Consider the following 21,422-nt stretch of genomic DNA (forward strand, 5'->3'; position numbering starts at 1 on the left):
TTCCACACCCTTATAACGAACGTTTTATTCTCTAGGCCTAGCATCTTTGCTGGCACGCCGCATGTGTCTGGCTCTCGTACCATTTGTAACCGCTCAAGCCCACTGCTAACAGATATTGTTTGCTTTGGCATGTGATGTGTCGCCGTCAGCCTCACTATTTTTAAAACGTGCTCCGTTAGAGAGAGACTACACACTTTTATAGGATCTCACACTCTATTAATGGAGCCAAACAGTGATGACTATCATTGTCAAGTAATTCTATCGCTTAGCTCAACATGTTTGTTCTTCTCTTGGATGGACCATGGGTGGAACATATGACTCTTGTTCCATGATATTGTATCGATCTCCGGGAGTCTCTTGATCAAAATATTTGTGAGATTCAGATAATTAGATTAAAATGAAGTCCGATGATCATTCCACCTATAAACCATTTAATGATACCCATCTCACCCATCCTTCGTTCATTTGGACTATTTATAAACGTTTCAAAACTATCTAAAAGAAATAGATATTCATTATAATGTTGGAAGGATTGCTCGGAGACATGTCCCTAATGCCATAAGAAGAAGAGAAGCTTCCCGAAAGATGACCGCAACCCAGTGTCCAAAAACATCGCCCAACAATCCTTTGATGAGCTTGAGCTGCCACTACAGCTTATTTTAACCGGTCTCTTTCCGTTTGATTGCTAACTCATGAGTAAAGTGATTCATCCAAGGTCATGAGTTTGTAAGTGCCATTGAAAACGTGTCAATCGAATCATCTCGATTTCGATTATGAGGTTATATTTGTGATGAAATATTCTTTAAGAAGATTTATAGTCCCTATGAAATTAGAAGCTTGAACTCTCGCTCGGTTTTATCAGCCTACTTGCTATAGCATTTTTCTGAAAGATAAATGTCAAAGTACATCATACTCTCTACACGTCTATTCAGATAAATGATATATGTGTAGCATATTAGCATGATATTCTTTTTTAGCTAAGTAATTATAAAAGTAGATATTGAACTATCAGTATTTTATCTATTAGATTAAGATTAACGTTTAATTTACAATATCATATAAATTTAATGCGAGTGAATATGTAAATATAAAATTAAAAAGTTTTAAAATATTATAAATTAAAGTTAAAAAAAAATATATTTTTTAAATGAGAAAGACAATTAAATTTAAATTTAAATTTAAAATAATAATAAAATGACCCAAAAAAGGCAATTCAACGAATTTACGAAGAAAGCTCTAATAAACGACCCGACTGATTCTTGGAACCCGCCAAAAGCGGCTCAGTTACAAAAAGCTGAAATTTTCAAGTGCCATTTCCGTAATATTCTAAGAATGAAGGGGGCATTTAAGTCATTATACGGACGAATCCAGACCACACGTGTAATGAACAAGGGCGTTCCATTGTCACTAAAATGCGCTAAAATGGGCGCAGGATACTAAAATGCGCTAAGATGGGCGCAGGACACTAAAATGCGCACATACTTGCAGCGTGAGTAGAGGAGAGGAATGGAGAGAAGGGGGGCGAAGAGAAAGAGAAAGATGGGTCTGTCCGAGTTGGCTCAGTGAGTCGGTGACCGCATTTGACAAAGAGAGGGAACCCCCAAAAAAAAATCACAGCGTGGGATTTTGGGGGGAGGGTTTGAGAGGGGGTGGAGTGGAATTAGCCAAAAAAATGGTGAACGAGAGGGAGATTATTAGTCCTCTCCTTTACCATCACCACCACCACTCCCTCTTCTTTCTCTCTCATTCCCATTATTTTCCCCAATTCTTCTTCTCTTCTAACCCTAAATTTCCTTTTTCTTCTCCTCTTCTCCTTCCTCTTCTTCAATCCATCGTTCTCTTGTTTAATTTTTCCCTTTCTTTTGTTTTTCTTTGCGTTTATCCATCTGGGTCTCTCTCTTTTCCCTGGTGGGTTCGTGGGTCGGGCGATTTCTTGGTGGTGGACGGTGGTGTTGCTCGTTCTTCGCCAGGTAATGGGTTATCTCCTTTTAATGTTCATTGGGTTTTTGTTTTTCTTTTCGTTTTTGGGTTTTAGCATCTGGGTTTGTTGATTTTTGCCCTGTTTTTAGGTTTTGGCTTGGTGGGTTGTTGTTAGTTTTGCTTCTTCGTAAGTAACGATGCATGTTTGTGGGCTTTTTTTATGAGAATTTTGTATGGAGGTTGTGCTTTTGGCTTTTGATTTGGAGGTGTTATGAATACATTAATCGAGATCCTTTTGATTTCTTCTTGTTGAGGCTGCAATTGATTGCGGATTACGTTCTGTTTGCATTGGTTTTGTGTTTTCCTTTTATCTGTTTGTTTTTCTGATTGTTCTTTAGGAATGGTTGTGGATTGTTCATGTTTGAAGTTCTTGTGCTGGTTATTGTTACTGAATGGTTCACTGTTTTGGTTCTTCTCAGGTTTGCTGAAATAGTCTGCTATTATTATTGTGATTCGGTTTTCGTAGGCTTAGTGTTGTGTGGTCTTACTGCCAATTAGTAATGGAAGAGTTTCGGACGTCGGGGATTTATGGAAGCTCTACTATGAGGAGGAAAAGGAGTCGAACTTCCCGTCGTCCTCGACTCGAGTCACAGCAACTAGCTGAAGGTTTAGATCCTTCACCGTCATCTTCGACGCCACCTTCTGATGATGCAGTCAAGTTCTCCAGTGATGAGAATGGTGGTGGTGATGGTAGTTCTAGGAGAAAAGAATTAAGTCTCAATCAATGTGTATCCAGAGGCTCATCTGTTAATGGGGCTGAAAACGAACATTTTCTTAAAAGAAGCATAAAAGATGGAAGTTATAATTCATATTACCGTAGTGAAACGGGACAAAGTGCTAATGATAACAAACGCAGCAGCGAAGGTGTCCTTGCTCCTGCTAATTGGAGAAGCACGAGCAAGGCATCAGATGGTATTGAATCGGAGTCGAGTAGCATCGACCCATATGGTGGAAGGTATGGTGGTGAAAGTTCGAGTTCTGGACAGAAAGGACTTTATGCTGAAGGATTAGGAAATGATAGCAAGGTTAAGAAGGTTAAACTTAGGGTTGGTGGGGTCACCCGTACTATTCGAGCCACTTCCCCTCCCAATGGCACATCGAAAGGCCCTTCTTCGAAGGGTTCTCAACCTTCCGATGGTCATAGGCAGCAACACAAGCATAACTTTCAGGTACTTTTGAACGTTACTCATATGGAAGTTTATGTTAGTGCTATCGTGCACGTTATAACCAAATAAGTTAGCAACACTCGAAACTGATTTTTTTTTCTTCTCTCCAATGTGTTTCGGAAAGCAGGAAAACTTTACTGGAAATCATTCACCTTCAGAAAGACGAGGCAGATTACATGGAGTTCCGTGGAGAGACTTCTCACAAGGTGGCTTTGGCCTAGAAAAGGAGGAGACATTGACAGGGAAGATGGCTGGGAAGCATGGAGCAGAGTCGGTTCGAAAGAGTAAAAGGGCCTCAAAGAAGCGTGTTCTTAATGGGGATTTTGATGACGACGAAGATGATGAGATACGGTATTTGGAGAAGCTTAAAACTTCGAAGGCTTATGCAGGATACCGTGATGATGGTGATGAACCGATCAAGAAGCAGCGAAAGCTCTCCAGCATTTCTAGCGTAGAGAATTATGGTGCATCGAAGCACGACAAAGATGGGAAGAAGGCTAGATCTGATATGGCGTCGGAAGACAAGGATTATGAGGAAGAAGAAGAATCAGCTTCTGATGGTGATGTTGAAGCCAATCATAAGAAGCAGAGGAAGGAATCGATCGATGCATTGATGGACGGTAAGAGAGAAATGACTCTTACCACACGTCAAAGAGCTCTTCAGTCTAGCAAAGATGCAACGTCCGCTCGAGGTGCTAGTTTAATCGAATTCCCAAATGGTTTACCGCCTGCTCCACCCCGAAGTAAGCAACTTCTATCCAAATTGACACTGCATTAATCACAAAAATTTGTTGTTACTATTTCTAATTGTTTACATTTTGTTTGTTCTTAGAGCAAAAAGAGAAACTCACCGATGTGGAACAACAACTTAAGAAGGCGGAAGCTGCACAAAGACGACGAATGCAAGTTGAGAAGGCTGCTCGGGAATCCGAGGTTTGTTCTCTTCACGATATCATTTGCACTATGATTCATTCATATTCTTATACACTATTCCTGATTGGAACGAAGCCTGTTTTAAATGAATCTTGTAGGCCGAGGCGATCAGAAAGATACTCGGTCAAGATTCAAGCCGAAAGAAGCGGGAAGATAAAATGAAGAAGCGCCAGGAAGAATTAGCTCAGGTATTGTAATCTTATAACTTCTAATTATGTGTTAGTGTTATGAATAGTACAAGACCATAAGTTAGATTTTTGTTCCCTCAACTCTTCACAGGAGAAGGCTGCAAATGCCGAGAAGCTCTTGTCAAACACCATCAGATGGGTGATGGGTCCTTCTGGCACCGTGGTGACCTTCCCGAACGACATGGGCCTTCCAAGCATATTCGAGTCTCGACCCTGCAGGTATTTATCTTCTTCACTGCCTTTTGACTTGCCCCATACACAGTAAACTGTTAATGGTGTGAAAATCNGCCCTTCTGGTACCGTGGTGACCTTCCCGAACGACATGGGCCTTCCAAGCATATTCGAGTCTCGACCCTGCAGGTATTTATCTTCTTCACTGCCTTTCGACTTGCCCCATACACAGTAAACTGTTAATGGTGTGAAAATCTTTGTACAATGTATGCTTTCAGATATCCACCACGGCGGGAAAACTGCGCGGGTCCATCGTGTTTGAATCCGTACAAGTATCGAGATTCTAAGTCGAAGCTTCCTGTTTGCAGTCTCGTGTGTTACAAAGCAATTCAAGAGCAGTTGACAGAAACTACTACGTGCTAGAAGATTTTGATACCATGAATCTCTAGAGCTTTTGTTTCTGTTTGCATTTAAACGAAGGTAGAGTAGATAGATGTATACTTGCAGAGACGTTGATGGAAGAAATGTTTTAGGATCTGTTCCAGGTCCGTCCCCCATTCGTTGGATATAATGCTACCCCATTTTTATGTGCATACACAACATTTTCTCGATCTTTCCTTGGAATATCTTCCTCAGGCAATTGCTTGCTTGTGTTGTTTAATCAAGTCGGCTAATGTACACCTCCAGAAGCTACTTTGACAGCTACATAGCCACACTATCGTTATCTCCAATAGGATGATTTAGTAATAGGTTTGGCCAAGAACACACCGCCAAAAGTGCCTCCACCTAATAGTTTGAATTTGAATTTCCCATTGGAGGGAAGACCCTTTTCGCTGTGGTTAGCCATATTCTCCTGTTAGGGGTATTTTAGTGATATTTTAGTGATAAGTTCTATAGGAACTGAACGACCGTATTCTTACCTAGCGATAAATTCCCATCACAAACTCCTATCTTCCTTTCATTAGAGTATTTCTAGACAAGTTCCTGGATAACAAGATTAGATGATAGTGACAACATCGACCATGACCTTGATACAGAGCTAGAGTTTCTAACTATAATGAATGCGCCGCTAACTATAGAGATTTTATATCACCTTTCAATTCGAATTAGCTCTAATCTCTATGAAAGAAATATTCTTGCTTCCATCCGACACAATTTGACATTGCCACCATTTGGTTGTATTCTTGCAATGCTGACATTGCGACCACTTAGTTGTATTCTTGCAATACTATTATAATCATTGCTTGCCTGTACCACCAAATAAATCCAAATAATCAATGCTTGCCTGTACCACCAAATAATCAATAAAACTAGGAAAGTTTGTTTTGATGTAAATGGCAATAACGAAAGTGATGAATAAGGTTGTCATACCTCTGACCGTGATCTTTGGCAGAGAGAAATCAGATCGCTAGCTGAAGGACAGCAGACCAGTGGAGAGAAATTGAGATCCCCGGAGATTAAAGCAGGCGGCAGAGAGAAGAATGGCATGTTATTAATAATAATGTTGCAGAACAATAACAGCCCTTACCAAACAACCACCATTACTCCCTCCTATATATAACAAAAGAGGGTGAGAACAGAAATATTGTTTAGTGTTGAATTTAACTAAGAAAGCTAAATGATCAAAACAACTTCCCTCCTTCCTGATCGCTTAGTTCTTTGGCAATTTCCAATTGCTATTCTGTTCCTTTTAGAACTTTATTTAACACAATGGAATCATCTCTATCTCCCAAAAAAAAGGCCAAGCAAGCATAAGCACATTTGGAACTCATGAAACAAGTGGTTGCAAATAAATAATCCCTGAAATTTTAACATTGTACTACACTTTTACAAATTGTGATAACATCCACATCTACGCTATAGATACGACATGAAAACCTCCATGATTTTTTAGCTTTTTACTCGGTCCTCATTCTAAATGATTGTCGGTCAGACCTTGTCCTAAACCAATTTAAACTACCTCTCAGTCAGTAACTCAATAATGCAAATAGCACATCAAGCATCTATAAACCGAATGTCAAAGGTGTGTGGATGTATTTGCCACACATTCAAGGCAGCATACTCCTCCAAACATTCCTTTAGTTGAGCTTCGCTGTATCCCTGAAAAAGAAAAAGGCAAACATTTCAATTTCGAATAATTAAGATGCAGTTTTGACGAAAGTAAGTTCTTGTGAATGGATCTTTGGATCAAAGTCCACAAATTGTGGACTTCAGCAAACTTAGAAATTTTTACGTTGAAATGATTTGCGAAAAAAAAAAAGATTTGAAATAAGATAAAGAACCAGTAGAAACTTCATAAAGTGTTTTTATATGTTTATTCTATCAAATGGGTCTAACTGGGTCGATAATGATATAGGATTGCCAACGGTAAACAACTATAAGAATAAGAATCACAACTGACCTTCCTGGAAATCCAGTTAAGGGCGTGTGCATAGCTCACATCCATTTTATTAGTTCTGGCAGCTTCATCGCGCAAGATTGAATAGATATCTGAGATAGCATCTAGACCAGACTTTTGACGGTCATCTGAGTATAGAGAAAATTTTGACATTTGCATTAACCTTAGAGCCTCATCAACATCACTTTGGGCCACAGTCTCGGAGAATCTAAGCCTCGCTAGAGCCTGTGAAGGATGAGTTCATTTCAAAGTTTCATGAGTTCATCAATAATAAATACATATATGGATGCCTACTATGACCAACGTGTTCAGCACTCTTAAGTCTACCAACCCAACCAAGCTGGGCGTAAGGGTTCAGCTTGGACAAAAGCATCTCAATATAATTGAATATTAAAAAAGCGGGGAATGAACATCTTTGCCTCTACTTGATATTTTAGTCTATGGGGGAATAATAAAATATGGAAGAGTATATAGGGTATTCATATGAATAAATGCAAAATAAAACTTACAGCTGATATCCGAAGAATGCTTAGTAGAGTTCTCACTGTGGTATATGAATGGGGAGTGTTAGATTTAGCTTCTTCCTGTCGAATACTGGAATAGGCACTGGCAATGTACTCCTCCAGATCCTTGGGAACGTAAGGAGACAATCTTCTTGCGGCGGAAATATAAGCTCTGGCCCAACCACCAAAACAACAAAGTACAAATTTAAAAGGTGAGAATTGAAGATAATGAGGTCCTAATGCTTGCATTTAATACACAGGCATACTACAATCTAAGATTTGATAACTGAAAAAAAAAACGTATATGGAATCAATAGATCTCTGTTAGGAAAATCTCTTTCGATGGTGGAAATTTTGATGATAATGGCAGTCCTACATAATAAACAGAACTCTGAGGTAATTCTCGAAATAAAAAATATATAGCTTATTGATTGATTATACAGAAATGGATGATAAAGCAAAAGATGGTAAATTGATAATTATATTTTAATGTAGTTTCAAGCATACAAAAGAGCACGTATGAGGATTCTGATTGTTTATTTTGTAAATAAACTAAAGAAAACCCTCCTATCAATCTGAAATCACCAAACTTCCTATTTCATTATGCATAAAAAAAAGGCAATGGTAATGTTTACCGAAGAACAGATGATTCAAGTGGGGTGAAGCCAAGAGCAGGAGATTCTCTATTCTGATGGACATAAACAACATGTCTAGCCATTTCAAGATCATTATCCATGTCAGCTCGATCTAGGATCAACCAAAGAAGATCGAATCTTGATAATAGAGCTGGAGGAAGGTTAATGTTTTCAGCAGGAGTTCTACGGAGGTCATATCTTCCCCTGTAAAGATACATGTAAGCATACTTAGTAATCCCACAAAACTTGAAGAAAAGTTGAAACGGAAACCCAGTAGAATGAGAGAATCATAAAATGGCCAAAAAAGATACGCAAGTACCATGCCGGATTGGCCGCAGCAAGGACAGCAGTCCTGGCATTAAGAGACGTGGTGATTCCAGCCTTGGCAATGCTCACGGTCTGTTGCTCCATGACTTCATGTATTGCTGTACGATCAGATTCTTCCATCTTGTCAAATTCATCAATTGCACATATTCCCATGTCAGCTAACACCTGAATTAAAAGTCAATTTCACACTCAATGAAACTTTGATATATCACAAGCTATATGATGAAACCAGGGAAAGAAAGAACAAAATTTGTATTGAGACGTGAAGTATGTGGCTCACCAATGCCCCTCCTTCAAGGACCATCTCATTTGTGACAGGATCCTTCTGAACAGCAGCAGTTAGACCAACACCACTGCTACCTTTGCCAGTCGTGTAGACTCCCCTGGGAGCAACATTGATGATGTGTTTAAGAAGTTGACTCTTTGCAACACCAGGATCACCCATTAAACATATATGCAAGTCTCCTCTAATCTGAAATGACCAATGAGTTTGAAATTGCAAATTGTAATTTCATCATTAAAGAGTTGAGGTAAATAATTATTTACAAAACTTAATAGCTACGGAAAAAGGAGGTAGGAAATAGAGTTTCATGGAAATTTGTAAGGAATCCGTATATTGCAGCATCAGAAATTAATAGGAACAACGTCGTATGCATCCTACATACTCGAACAATTTTATGTTCTTACCTTCATCCCATCTTTCAACTTTCTATGAGGAGCACCAACAAGAAGAAGCAGTAAAGCTTTTTTAATATCTTCATGACCAAAAATTTCAGGTGCCAACGATCGTGCCAGTTTGTTGTAAATATCACCATCCTCAGCCAAACGTGCAATTAGTTCCTCCTCATCTCCTCGAAGTTCGTATCTGCAGTATGAAACAACTAAACAAGTAAGCTTTATCCTCAACTAAGTTAACACAATAGGGCACTTTAAGAGAGTGTTCATAAAGAAACAAAGCTGAGAACAATGTGGAAATGTCGCAAAAGGCAGATTGTAGATGAAATTTATTTCAGTAAAAGGGTGAGGGTTGAAAGCTGCCATACTCCTCATATTTTTTCTTGAAATGGGTGATTGACATAGCCTCTAAGAATGTATCAGCAACCAAACCAGCACGCATTGCCCTGAAACCCGTGTAAGGAATGGGCAGAAAAATTCCTGATAGTTCAACAACATCACCTGGAGCTACCTGATAACGGTCAGAAAAATGACTTGTGAACAAATAATCATCATGTAACCATTACACATAAAGCGAAAGAACTGCATCTAGGGTGTCATATTAAACTTCGACATTTTCTGGTTAAGAAACAGAAATTAAAATCCTGCACTCAAAGAAGCTGAAAGCAAACTTGAAAGTTCTAAAATTATTATTGAAAGTCATTGGAATTGTTCCTAGAAGTCTCAAGATGACATAGCCATGTGAAAAAAGGAATAGATTGGCATGATGGCCAAATCCAGTAAGCATTTCGAGGTCACGAGCATTACTTGCCAGTTAGATATAGATTAATCAGCCACACTAAACAAAAATCCCAGTCACTCTCGGAATAACCAGTGAAGATTCATTAGAAGAAAACTAACCTTCCTTGTTAGTTCACCCCTGAGATGAACAGTCATTGTCCGGGGAATATGACCTTTCGGAACATGCTCAGCTAACTCTTGAAGTTTGGCCTGCAATCCAAATGTAATGGCATGCATTAGTACCAATATCAATCATATTATGAAATGAAATAGAAATATTTTTCCAGCAATCACTTTGAAGAATTTAATTAAAAACCTCCTGAAACTTCAGAAATTTGGATGCTCTGAGTTGAAGAATTAAGTTGCCTTTCGTTTGGTTTGTTCTACAACGCTGAGATGGACACTCAAATAGAGGCATGAAGACTCGAGCTGTTACCTCCTGTGAAGCAGAAAAGTGACTACATGAGTAGGGAAGAAATGACGTATCCAAGAGGGAGAAAAAAAGAAGTTGACATTAGGATTGGGGGACGGACCGCACAATTTTAATGCACAGAATAAAATCATAATTTATCACCGAGAAAATATTCGTTTCCCCAGTTTTATATCTTGTTGAAAAGAAATGGTAAGCATCAACATCTTTACAATTTAGATGACCTGGTATATCTCAAAACCACAGTCTTCGCATGTATAAACTGCCACCTGCATCAACGGCTTAACATCTGAACAGCGTGTCACAATACCAGATATTCTCACAAGTTGACCAATATATGACGCTTTGACCTCTCTTATGGTAAACGGACGGCCCTTTGAAGGTGCTCTAATGTAAACTTCACTGCAATAAGATTGATCGGGCATAAGGCAATTTGGAAATGACAGAATCCCTTTGAAGCATAAAAGCAAACAGTAGGTAATTCAGTGAAAAAAGGACGGTTGGATGAAAATCCAACGGATTAAACAATAGCATTGGCACATATATTAAATTATCAGCTGGGGTATGTTATCTATACTATGAATCCAAATAGATAAACAATGACATGCACCGCCACATACTTCTATTAGGATTAATGATAACTAAATTATGTGTTCATGAACATGTTTGTAATTCAACACGTTAGTCTTTTAAGCCAGACAAGTAAGAACGCCAATTAGGTAGCACTCTTGAGACAAACCAAGTTAAGAACTGAAACATCACCCATATAGTGGTCCTAGTCCAGAACCAACTGGACAGATTTTCAATGAACTTCTTTTAAAAGATAATAGAAAACGCAGTGCCAAATATCATAAAGCCCGGTACAAAAGTAAAAGCCGTTGTGTATTGAACTAAAAAGTGCTAGTCATGCTGGACTAATTTTCTATATACTCTCAACTATGAACTCTGAAGAAAGAGGAGTTGCAATGAACTCACAAGTATCGTTTGATTTCTGGCGGCATTTTTTGGCGTGGGTCAGGGTTATCGTTAGTATCAGGTCCATCATCAGACCTTTGTGTCATTAGTATGTCGTGATCATCATCTACAAACGCCTCTGTTGGCTCCGGCATGAGCTCATCAATAGCATCGGCAAAAATTCCAATATATCGCCGGGTGTTTTCTGTAATACGTTTGAGGAAATCCTCGTCCAAGTCCTTATACTGAAATCCAATAGTGCAACTTTGTTACTCAACTAAACAAAGAGATAATATCGAGAATGGGCCAAGAGTAAGGAAATCGTACATTAAAGAGATCCTCGAGATCGATTTGAATTGCTCGGACTCTGCGATTTGCAACCTCTTGCTAAAAAAAACAAATCAATCGAAATAAAAAACAAGAAACAAAATAGACCGTCAGACCAAAAACGAGTACATCACAGGAAGTAATCGCAATTTTAGGGTTTTCAAACTAAGCCACCAAGCAAATTTACAGTTACAATAGAGAAACGCGAACGAAAATGCGGAAGCATTACCAGGATGTTTAAGTACTTGGCTTCACCATTTGCATCGGCGAAGTTCGCAAGGAACTCCTTTGCGAGAACTGAAAACGAACCACAGCTAGCTTTAAAATACGATTTCGAGAGAAAGAAAAAGGCGATAAACCGTAGATATTAATTACCTCTTTCGGCGCTGAAGTCCAGAGGTCCAGTATCTTTCATGGCTGACCCTCGAAGAAGAAGATGGAGAAGCAGAGAGAGGGAAATGGAGATTCTGAGGATACGACTGAGCGCAAATGACTTGGCGGCAAAGGATAAATGAAGTGTTGTTTTGGCGGGAAAATTAGGGTCGTATAAAAATAATAAACAAATAAATAGAAAAATAACAGGGAAAATTAGCAAAAAAGTATGTGGCTGCTGGGATTCGAGCCCAGGTCTCCACGGCCACAACGTGGAATTCTCACCACTAAACTACAGCCACTTTGTTGTTCACAGTTCCTCCTATAACGTATTTATTTTTTTAATTTTGTTCAAATATTTACAATCGTACCCCAACGCTTACATTTTCCTCCGTTTATGGATTTTAGATAAATTTTTTGAATTTATCAATTTCAAAATCAGTTAAATTTTGATTTAATCAAAGATAATGACGTGGTTCGGTGTTCATCCAATTACTAAAGAAAATGGCTATATATACGATATCAGTGTCACAATTGTACTATATCAAAACTCGCAATACAATTGTGAGAGCAAGACAACTAAAATTTGGATTGTCATTGTCATAAGCACGTTCGACCAAGGTTACTTTTGGGTTTGTTCTTAAAAATATATATTTTAGAATATAATAACAAACAAAATTTTAGAAATTTTTTTTAAAATTGGCAGGTAAGAGTGCAATATTATAGCAAAAATAAGCAATAACTACCCTTTTGATTGTAATCTCGATAGAATAATTTAAGACTAACCACCACATTTATCATACATTTTGAGTCATTTTAATTGTGTAGATCTCCGTGTTAATAAAGTCTTGTCTTAACATGAAAACAATAGATTGTTGGGTGTGAATCCCCCGTGCACTAATTTAGGAAATGATTATATATATATATATAAAAATAAATAAAAGAATACATCTCCATTGACATGAGAGCTTATATTCAAAGTGGACAATATCATACCATTGTAGAAAGTCGTGTTCGTCTAACATGATATCAAAGTCATGTCCTAAACTTAGTCGTGCCAATAGCGTCTAACATGGTATCAAAGTCATGCTCTAAACTTAGTCGAGCTAATAGATTGATAAATACTCAAATAACAAAGCTATGAGAATTTATGCTCGTCACCAGATTCATATTTTCAATATTTTCTAGTAATTTTCATTTCACATAACCAACACAAACCAGATCCATTCCTACCTTAAATAAAATTAAAAAAAAAAAAAAAAAAATTAAATAAATTCGGAATATAAAGAAATTACTCAGTCCTCATACGTGCGACACTCCTCCGTCTCCGGATTATCCTTACAAAAATCCTCCAACGGATCCGAATCCTTGAGGCGGTCACGTGCGTGGCTAGCGGCCGCACTTAGCTCCTCCACCTCATCCCACGCCGCCGCGCACTCGCCGCTCGCCGGATCCTCCGAGCACGTCTCCTCCGCGTTCTTTATACTCTCCACCACCTTCTCCGATATCCGGTCCGGTGCGGCAGACACCGGTCCAACGGCGCGCAACCGAACTGCACTCCACCTCTTCCATGGGTAGTTGAGCCGGGCGGATCGAAGGACCGGCGATTCGAGATTCGGCGAGTCAGCCACCGCTTTTGAGACCCCCATAGTCGCGCCGGAGATCGCTGCCATTCTCTTTACTTTCTTATTCTTTGATCTGAAACGACGATGGATTGGATAACAACAAAATAAATGAGATTTTTCTTCTTCTTCGATATATATATAACTGGGATCCGCCGTGCGTTCCTGAGCACATATTTCTTATCGGATGGTGGCCAATGGCAAATCGCCACGTGGTTGTCAGGTCATATTATCTGGATTTTTCTAGATTGTTTTAACGCAATTAGGATAATTTTAAATTATCATTTATAAATTTGGTTCAATTTAGTTTTCCATATTAAAAAAAAAAAAAAATCGTTTTATTCTTTAATTTTAACAGGCATTTAAATCCAAAAATTAAATCAAAACTAAAGTAGTATTTAAAAAATTAAATACAATGGAGTTTGTTAATATATTACTTATTTTTATGATTATTGAGATATTTTAATATCATATATATTTAATTAAGTTTTGATTATTTAAGAAAATTAAACTTTTTATGTTTAAGTCAATTATTAATCTCTCCAACATTACATGTTAAAATTAGTAAGTAAATATCTGCTAGTGGTGGGCGTGGGTCATTATAAATGGTATCAGAACTAGACATTGGATGATGTGTAGCATTCTTGTTGTTCCTCGAATGGAGGTAGATACGAGGCGGTATGCCAGTAAGGACGCTGGCCCCAAAGAGGGTGGATTTGAGGGCGGCCCCACATCGATTGGAGGAATAAAAGAGTAGCGAGAACGTTGGTCCCGAAGGGGGGGGTGGATTGTGATGTCTCACATTGGTTGGGGAGGATAACAAACCACCATTTATAAGGGTATGGAAACCTTCCCCCACTATATGCGTTTTAAAGCTTTGAGGGGAAGCCCGAAAGGGAAAGCCAAAGAGGGCAATATCTGCTAGCGGTGGATCTGGGCTGTTATAAATGGTATCAGAGCCAGTCGTCGGACGATGTGCCAGCCTTCTCACTGTTCCCCAAAGGGAGGTAGACACGAGGCAATGTGTCAGTAAGGACGTTGGGCATTAAAGGGGGTGGATTTGGGAGCGGTCCCACATCGATTGGATAAAGGAACGAGTGCCAGCGAGGACGCTGGGTCCCGAAGGGAGGTGGATTGTGATGGAAAACAAATCACCCTTTATAAGAATATGGAAACCTAACATAAGCCGGGAAAGGCAAAGGTGAAAAGTCTGAAAGGGAAAGGAATGTATAATTTTATTTTTGATAATTTATTTATTTATTTAAAAGGAATAATTTTGGTGCATAGAATCATTATTAAATACAAAGGTCTTCACTTTTCTGCGAATATTTTTCTCTTCTTTTTACTTTTTCTTCTGTTTTTTAGACGAAAACAAATAATTATATAAATTTGTGTGAATATTTTTATTTTTAGAAAATACTAAATTTATAAGTTTGAAAATTTAATAATTTAATAAACATAAATCTCAATAATTAAAACTCCATTATAACTTAAAAAATTAATATTCGAGTATATATAAATTAAAGAAAATTTTGATATTCTGTGGAGGGGTATGATTGAATACGGTCGAGAGTAGTGGAAGTGGTTTTGGGCAATTGCAACTGGTCCGCCAATCCAACCGCTTTCTTCGTCTCACCGTCGATGAAGATGAAGACGACGATGTTCTTGCACTGACTGGCGCGCCCTTTCTCTCTCCTCCTCCATTTCGCATCCTATCAGTCCAAGAACTCGCCGCATATTGCACGCTACACCACTCTCGACTCCGTTCCTCATGGCTTCATCTAGATTCAGCAGCTCTGTTCCTCTCAATGCGATCGTCTCCGAGAATGGCGGTGGCGGTGGCGGTGGCGGTGGCTCCAATGGCTCCGTTTCGTCCTCTTCAGCTTTAGTAGATACTGAAAACGACGGTACTGGAAGAGAGTATCGGTTTGTTATGATTATTATTATTATTTTCGTTCTCTCGTGGCTGTCTATCTGCGATTGTTTATTTAAACTGGTGATTTAAATATGTTTAGTTGAATTGGTCAGAGAATTGGTGGGAATGATTTTATTAATCTTAGATCACGGACTTCGGCGAATCATATTAGATTATATTGCTCTTCTACGATGGTGATTCGTACCTACCCGATGCGTTTCGCGCCTTTTCTAATCTGGAAGTAACTTCCTCTTTCTCCGTTTAAGATATATATTACATATGCTACTTGTATGAACAAGTGCCTAGTTGAAATTCATTATGTTTCCACTGGTGAATTTTGAGCTTTGTAATTAAGTTTGTTCGTGGCTTGCCTAGTGAAATCAAATCCTTGCTCGAACTTTTATTTGATGATTGCAATGGTGTTTCTAACTCGCGACACTTTTATTCAGAGAATTCAGTTCTTGGTGTTGGGTATCGTCTTCCTCCTGCTGAAATCAGGGACATTGTTGATGCTCCACCGCTTCCCATATTGTCATTCTCGCCATACAGGGATAAATTATTGTTCCTCAAGCGGAGGTCATTGCCTCCAATATCTGAACTTGCAAAACCAGAAGAAAAGCTGGCTGGTATACGTATTGATGGACAGAGCAATTGCAGAAGTCGAATGTCGTTTTACACTGGAATAGGCATTCATCAGTTGATGCCTGATGATTCCCTAGGTCCAGAGAAGGAGGTACATGGCTTACCAGATGGTGCTAAGATTAATTTCGTTACCTGGTCACCCGATGGCCGCCATTTATCTTTCAGCGTGCGAGTTGACGAGGAAGATGGTAGTAGCAGTAAACTTAGAGTTTGGGTTGCTGATGTCGAAACTGGGAAAGCTAGACCTTTGTTTCAGAATACAGACATCTATGTGAATGCAGTTTTTGAGAATTTTGTTTGGGTAAACGATTCTACTTTGTTAGTATGCACCATTCCTTCCTCTCGTGGAGATCCACCAAAGAAACCTTTAGTTCCCCATGGTCCAAAAGTTCAATCAAATGAGCAGAAGAACATTATTCAAGCTAGAACCTTTCAGGATTTGCTAAAGGACAAATATGATGAAGATTTATTCGACTATTACGCCACTATCCAGCTTGTTTTGGGTTCATTGGATGGAACAGTTATGGAGTTTGGCACACCAGCTATATATACGTCACTGGACCCTTCCCCTGATCACAAATATATTTTGATTAGTACCATTCACCGGCCGTATTCTTTTACCGTTCCATGTAGTAGATTTCCTAAAAAGGTAGCTGTGTGGACAACTGATGGAAAATTTGTTAGGGAGCTTTGTCATTTGCCTCTTGCTGAGGATATCCCCATTGCATTCAACAGTGTAAGAAAGGGGATGCGTTCCATCAGTTGGAGAGCAGATAAGCCATCGACACTCTACTGGTGTGCATTTGAGTTCCTTGTTCTTTACCGCTATTTGCATATTTTTGGACATCCCTTTTCTATATGTTTACTTATCTTTTAACTTTTTTTGTATGTCATATGCCACCATTTAAGGAAGATAATTGGTTCATGCTTACTAATAACTGTCAGCAGTTGTTCTTGTTTTATTGTGCTCATTTAAATTTTTTTGTTTACTTTTTCTAAATTCGTAGGGTGGAAACTCAAGATGGTGGAGATGCCAGAATAGAGGTTTCTCCTCGTGATATTGGTTATACACAATCTGCCGAACCAGTAGAAGGTGAACAGCCAGAGATACTGCATAAACTTGATCTTCGTTATGGGTATCTTTTTCCTTCCTCTTATCCTGGTTATTATTTTAGATAGCCGCTTGTAAAGGTGAAAACAGCCTTTTACTATGATATTCCTTAACTTTAACAGAACGTTATTTTATTTGTATCTCAATCACGTATTCGGTTAAACATGTTCCCTGGAGTTACAACACCCTGAAGATGTCTGCAAAAACTGATAGTATATTAAAGATGGAAACTGGTCCACCTTCGGGAATTCAAATCATACATGGTCTTGCCTAAGCTTATCCAATTCTCTTATCACATAATTTTGTTAAAGTCCCTAAAATGTTTCTTTCTCAATTTCTGCTTCAATTACTATTATATCTTTTCGTACCAAAAATATTAATTTTTCTTATAAATTTGTGGTTCTTTTGGTGTTCTTATTTAGAGGTTGCCTGCTATCTTAAAATGTTATATAGAGTAGTTTCAGTTTTGGGTTCTCTTTTATAAATCTTCTAAATCAAATTGACAACCTGGAAACTTTGTTTTTATACGTTCATCCTGTTTATTGCTGCAGAGGAATATATTGGTGTGATGATTCACTGGCTCTAGTTTATGAATCTTGGTACAAGACGCGCAGAGTACGAACTTGGGTAATCTCTCCTGGATCTAAAGAGTACAATCCTCGCATTCTATTTGATAGGTCATCAGAAGATGTGTATTCAGACCCTGGGTCACCGATGCTGCGGAGGACTCCTCTTGGGACATACGTAATTGCAAAGTTAAAGAAGGAAAATTATGAAGGCACATATGTTCTACTAAATGGTAGTGGTGCTACTCCTGAAGGGAACATCCCTTTTATTGACTTATTTGACATGTAAGTGGTTTAGTTTAATCATTTCTTGTTTAGTCTCTCTTGTTAGTGCTATTAATGCCACAACGGTTCTGAAAATATTCCTTCAGAAACACAGGCAGCAAAGAAAGAATATGGAAGAGCGACAAAGAAACATATTATGAGTGCGTTGTGGCTTTAATGTCTGACAAGAAAGAAGGAGATTTAAATCTTGATGAGCTGAAATTTTTTATTTCCAAAGAATCCAAAACTGAAAATACCCAGTACTACATTCTGAGGTGGCCTGATAAGAAAGCAAGTCAAATTACAAAATTCCCCCATCCATATCCACAGCTGAAATCACTGCAGAAAGAGATGATCAGATACGAGAGAAAAGATGGAGTTCAAATGACAGCTACACTTTATCTGCCACCAAACTATGATCCAGCAAAAGATGGCCCTCTTCCCTGCTTGATCTGGTCTTACCCTGGGGAGTTCAAAAGCAAAGATGCAGCTGGACAAGTTCGTGGTTCCCCTAATGAGTTTGCCAGTATAGGTTCAACATCTGCTCTTCTTTGGTTGGCTCGCGGGTAGAAGTGTTTCTTCAAAATTATTGACTTTACATTATTTTTGGATCATAGTACATTTGTTCTTAACATAGTTCTTCAAGTCTTTCAGGTTTGCTATTTTGGCTGGACCAACAATACCTATCATAGGTGAAGGTAACGAGGAGGCAAATGATAGGTAATTGGTAGCATATTTTCTAAAATCATGGTTCTTTTTCCCTGATCGACCCCAATTATGTAGTTTGTTCCAGAAAGCTTACATTGGTTTTGTCCATATTTTTTGATATTTATACAAAAACTAAAGAATTTATCAGCACTCATCTGGAAAGTAGGCTGCAATGAGTAATTCTTGGATATTTGGTTGTGTGCTTAGGTGCATTAAAGTTGTGTCTAACCATAATAAGGTAACACTAGAGCTAGGTCTTACATAGCTAATAAATATTCTACATGGGGGTTTAGTATATGTGCAGATCATCAACCACAAACTACTACACTGTGCATAAGTAGTTTTATATATCCTCAAAATCTGTTCTACATACATGCAGTTCTGAGTATCTCACAATGACAATAGTTACATGCAGTTATTGCAAGATTTGAGATATGAAAAGATTGATGTAATATAGATCGTTCTCAAAACTGAGCAGCCCTCTTTGCGACCATTTTCCCCCATTCCAATTTATTTTATATCTTTAAAGTATCTTGCTGTGCACGATTTAGTATTTAGGCCTTTCTCCTTGACCCTTCTCTTGAAACTGAACATCTATAAGGTTTTATTTATTCTTATCTGTCCGTACTCAATTCAAATATTTTCATTCGTTACTTTCTTTAAATAATCCAATTTTGTTAAAAATACTAAAACACACATACTTTACTAGATATGTAGAGCAATTGGTTGCGAGTGCAGAGGCTGCGGTATTGGAGGTCATTAGACGGGGGGTGAGTGTTGTGTTTTCTTTATAAATATTCTCTTGGTATATAAAATAATTAACCATGTTGATATGCCACCATGACTAGGTTGCTCATCCTAACAAGATTGCAGTTGGTGGACATTCATACGGTGCGTTCATGACTGCAAACCTTCTGGCTCATGCTCCCCATCTTTTTTGCTGTGGAATTGCTCGCTCCGGTGCCTATAACAGAACACTGACCCCTTTTGGCTTTCAGGTAGTTGCATATTTAACTGCTGTCTTTCTCTAAACTGTGACCATACGAAAGTGATATGTCTTAAATTCCAATGCTTAAAAATGTTCCAACACCACACATTTCTACTCTACCTATCATTTGTTCTGCTTATCTGCGGTCATACTTTATTGTCATAGAACGAGGATAGAACTCTTTGGGAAGCAACCAACACATACGTAGAGATGAGTCCATTTGTATCAGCAAATAAAATAAAGAAGCCAATTTTACTCATTCATGGTGAAGAAGACAACAACCCAGGAACTTTACCCATGCAGGTATGGTCTGGAATTTTAACCGTTTGGTTCTGTTTCCTTGAACCAATAAATGATGAAACGATAACGTTATTATTCTCTAGTTCCTTTCTCTTTGCTGAGGTTCAAGCAGTTAATGCCTACAGTTTCTTTTTTAACTTGCTAAGAAACTTATATCGTGGGTTTGCATGCTTTGCAGTCCGATCGATTTTTCAATGCCTTGAAAGGCCATGGAGCATTGTGTCGCCTTGTGGTTCTTCCCTTTGAAAGCCATGGTTATTCTGCACGAGAAAGTATCATGCATGTCCTCTGGGAAACTGATCGATGGCTGAACAAATACTGTTCCTCTAACCCTTCTGATTCAGGTCAAGATGTGGATAAAAGCAAAGAGGAAGGCAATGAAGCAGGAGATTCCGAAGGGAAAGTTGTTGCTGGTTCTGGAGGTGGTGGCACAGAGAATTAAACTCCTGATCATGATGGATTTTACTCTATTCAAAGATCATCGTTGTGGTAAGTGCTTTACTTTTAATAATCTGAAATAAGTGAACAAACTATTTTAACCTAGAATTATAAAACAGAAAGGAAAGACAGGAAAAATAATTCCTCTTACACATGTCTGCATGGCAACTCCTGAGGCATTCTGCTTTTATTGTGCAGTTGTTCTTGCTGATGTTTTGCGGCCAAGACTGAAGTGGGGAGTTAATTTGTAAAATAAGAAGCATGGAGGAGGACCCTCTAAGCACAACAACGTGCATGGGGAGATACAGATCCATGCTTCTGAAGTCGTATCATTGAAGGTTAAAATAAAAAGTGGCTTTTGGTAAGAATTTTACATCATATTGAAGAGACACATAGTTGGTAAGTCACGTTCTGGTTGCTATTTATATGATTTATGGAGGCGAAAATTTACATGTAAACAATTTGAAGGATGGCTACCTGAATCTTCAGAAGCAGTTATCTGCTTCTTTTTCCCGCAAGGTAAAAAGATAAAATTAGTTGCTATTTTGTGAATTTATTTCTATAAATAAACGTCTCTTAGCTCTCAGATCTGGTAAATTCCTAAGTTGATAGTGGTTGAATAGAATATAAGACTTAGAAATGTTGCATTTGGTAAGGATCTCTGGCTCGAACCCTTACTATTTTTATAAGATACTGAGTTATCTCATCGTCAAATGATTTTGGGTCAAATGATTTTGGGATGGATTATCAATGTTTTATTAGATACGAATTTACACAAATTAGCACCTAAAACCTGAACAATCGATTCCCATAAAATGAAAATCATAGGTTTTTAAGGTGTGACCAATTTTTTGTTTTCTTCTTGCTATTGCGCCTTTGCATGAGAGGAAGAAGAGTTTAGAGGGAGAAGGTTGTGTGAACTGAAGGTGTAGTAGACCTAATTTTTTAAAATTTAGAATTAAAGTGTATCCCACATTTATTCCCCATTTCAAAACTACTATTTCTTAAAAAAAGAAAAAAAAAATTGAA

The 21,422-nt window shown here is 38.3% G+C and overlaps 4 protein-coding genes and 1 non-coding gene across 7 annotated transcripts; 2 read left to right on the forward strand and 3 right to left on the reverse strand.

Moving 5' to 3' along the window:
* The first annotated feature begins 1,505 nt into the window (after positions 1–1,505).
* Positions 1,506–5,049, forward strand: LOC111806731 (INO80 complex subunit B-like). 3 transcript variants are annotated; one of them, XM_023692169.1, is made up of 8 exons: positions 1,506–1,970; positions 2,400–3,149; positions 3,274–3,889; positions 3,979–4,079; positions 4,178–4,267; positions 4,359–4,430; positions 4,572–4,627; positions 4,717–5,049. In XM_023692169.1, the coding sequence occupies exons 2-8, from the start codon at positions 2,481–2,483 to the stop codon at positions 4,859–4,861; spliced, it is 1,749 nt and encodes a 582-aa protein (XP_023547937.1). In that variant the 5' UTR covers positions 1,506–1,970; positions 2,400–2,480; the 3' UTR covers positions 4,862–5,049. The 3 variants fall into 3 exon arrangements, with proteins under 3 accessions (XP_023547937.1, XP_023547936.1, XP_023547935.1); XM_023692168.1 differs by having other exon boundaries at positions 4,359–4,413; positions 4,555–4,627; XM_023692167.1 differs by lacking the exon at positions 4,572–4,627 and having other exon boundaries at positions 1,507–1,970; positions 4,359–4,486.
* Positions 5,050–6,201: 1,152 nt separating this feature from the next.
* Positions 6,202–11,982, reverse strand: LOC111806732 (DNA replication licensing factor MCM7). Its single transcript, XM_023692170.1, has 15 exons — positions 11,843–11,982; positions 11,697–11,764; positions 11,468–11,527; positions 11,162–11,385; positions 10,411–10,588; positions 10,073–10,195; positions 9,877–9,966; positions 9,345–9,487; positions 8,989–9,166; positions 8,582–8,773; positions 8,294–8,466; positions 7,975–8,178; positions 7,346–7,511; positions 6,840–7,061; positions 6,202–6,538 (listed from the first exon to the last, which is right to left on the reverse strand). Exons 1-15 carry the CDS (start codon positions 11,880–11,882, stop codon positions 6,434–6,436), a joined length of 2,166 nt encoding a protein of 721 aa, XP_023547938.1. The 5' UTR covers positions 11,883–11,982; the 3' UTR covers positions 6,202–6,433.
* Positions 11,983–12,069: 87 nt separating this feature from the next.
* On the reverse strand, positions 12,070–12,141 carry TRNAH-GUG. Its single transcript has one exon. It is a non-coding gene; the product is annotated as a tRNA-His (tRNA).
* An 820-nt stretch (positions 12,142–12,961) lies between these two features.
* Positions 12,962–13,578, reverse strand: LOC111807283 (calvin cycle protein CP12-1, chloroplastic-like). Its single transcript, XM_023692941.1, has one exon. It carries the CDS (start codon positions 13,510–13,512, stop codon positions 13,135–13,137), a length of 378 nt encoding a protein of 125 aa, XP_023548709.1. The 5' UTR covers positions 13,513–13,578; the 3' UTR covers positions 12,962–13,134.
* Positions 13,579–15,017: 1,439 nt separating this feature from the next.
* On the forward strand, positions 15,018–20,979 carry LOC111806830 (probable glutamyl endopeptidase, chloroplastic). The gene is made up of 11 exons (XM_023692321.1): positions 15,018–15,368; positions 15,826–16,813; positions 17,026–17,154; positions 17,681–17,980; positions 18,067–18,525; positions 18,614–18,679; positions 19,377–19,437; positions 19,516–19,665; positions 19,821–19,958; positions 20,134–20,444; positions 20,592–20,979. Exons 1-10 carry the CDS (start codon positions 15,233–15,235, stop codon positions 20,395–20,397), a joined length of 2,691 nt encoding a protein of 896 aa, XP_023548089.1. The 5' UTR covers positions 15,018–15,232; the 3' UTR covers positions 20,398–20,444; positions 20,592–20,979.
* The last annotated feature ends 443 nt before the right edge of the window (positions 20,980–21,422 follow it).

Source organism: Cucurbita pepo, chromosome LG12 (assembly GCF_002806865.2).
Source record: "Cucurbita pepo subsp. pepo cultivar mu-cu-16 chromosome LG12, ASM280686v2, whole genome shotgun sequence".
In the NCBI taxonomy this organism is placed as follows: domain Eukaryota; kingdom Viridiplantae; phylum Streptophyta; class Magnoliopsida; order Cucurbitales; family Cucurbitaceae; genus Cucurbita; species Cucurbita pepo.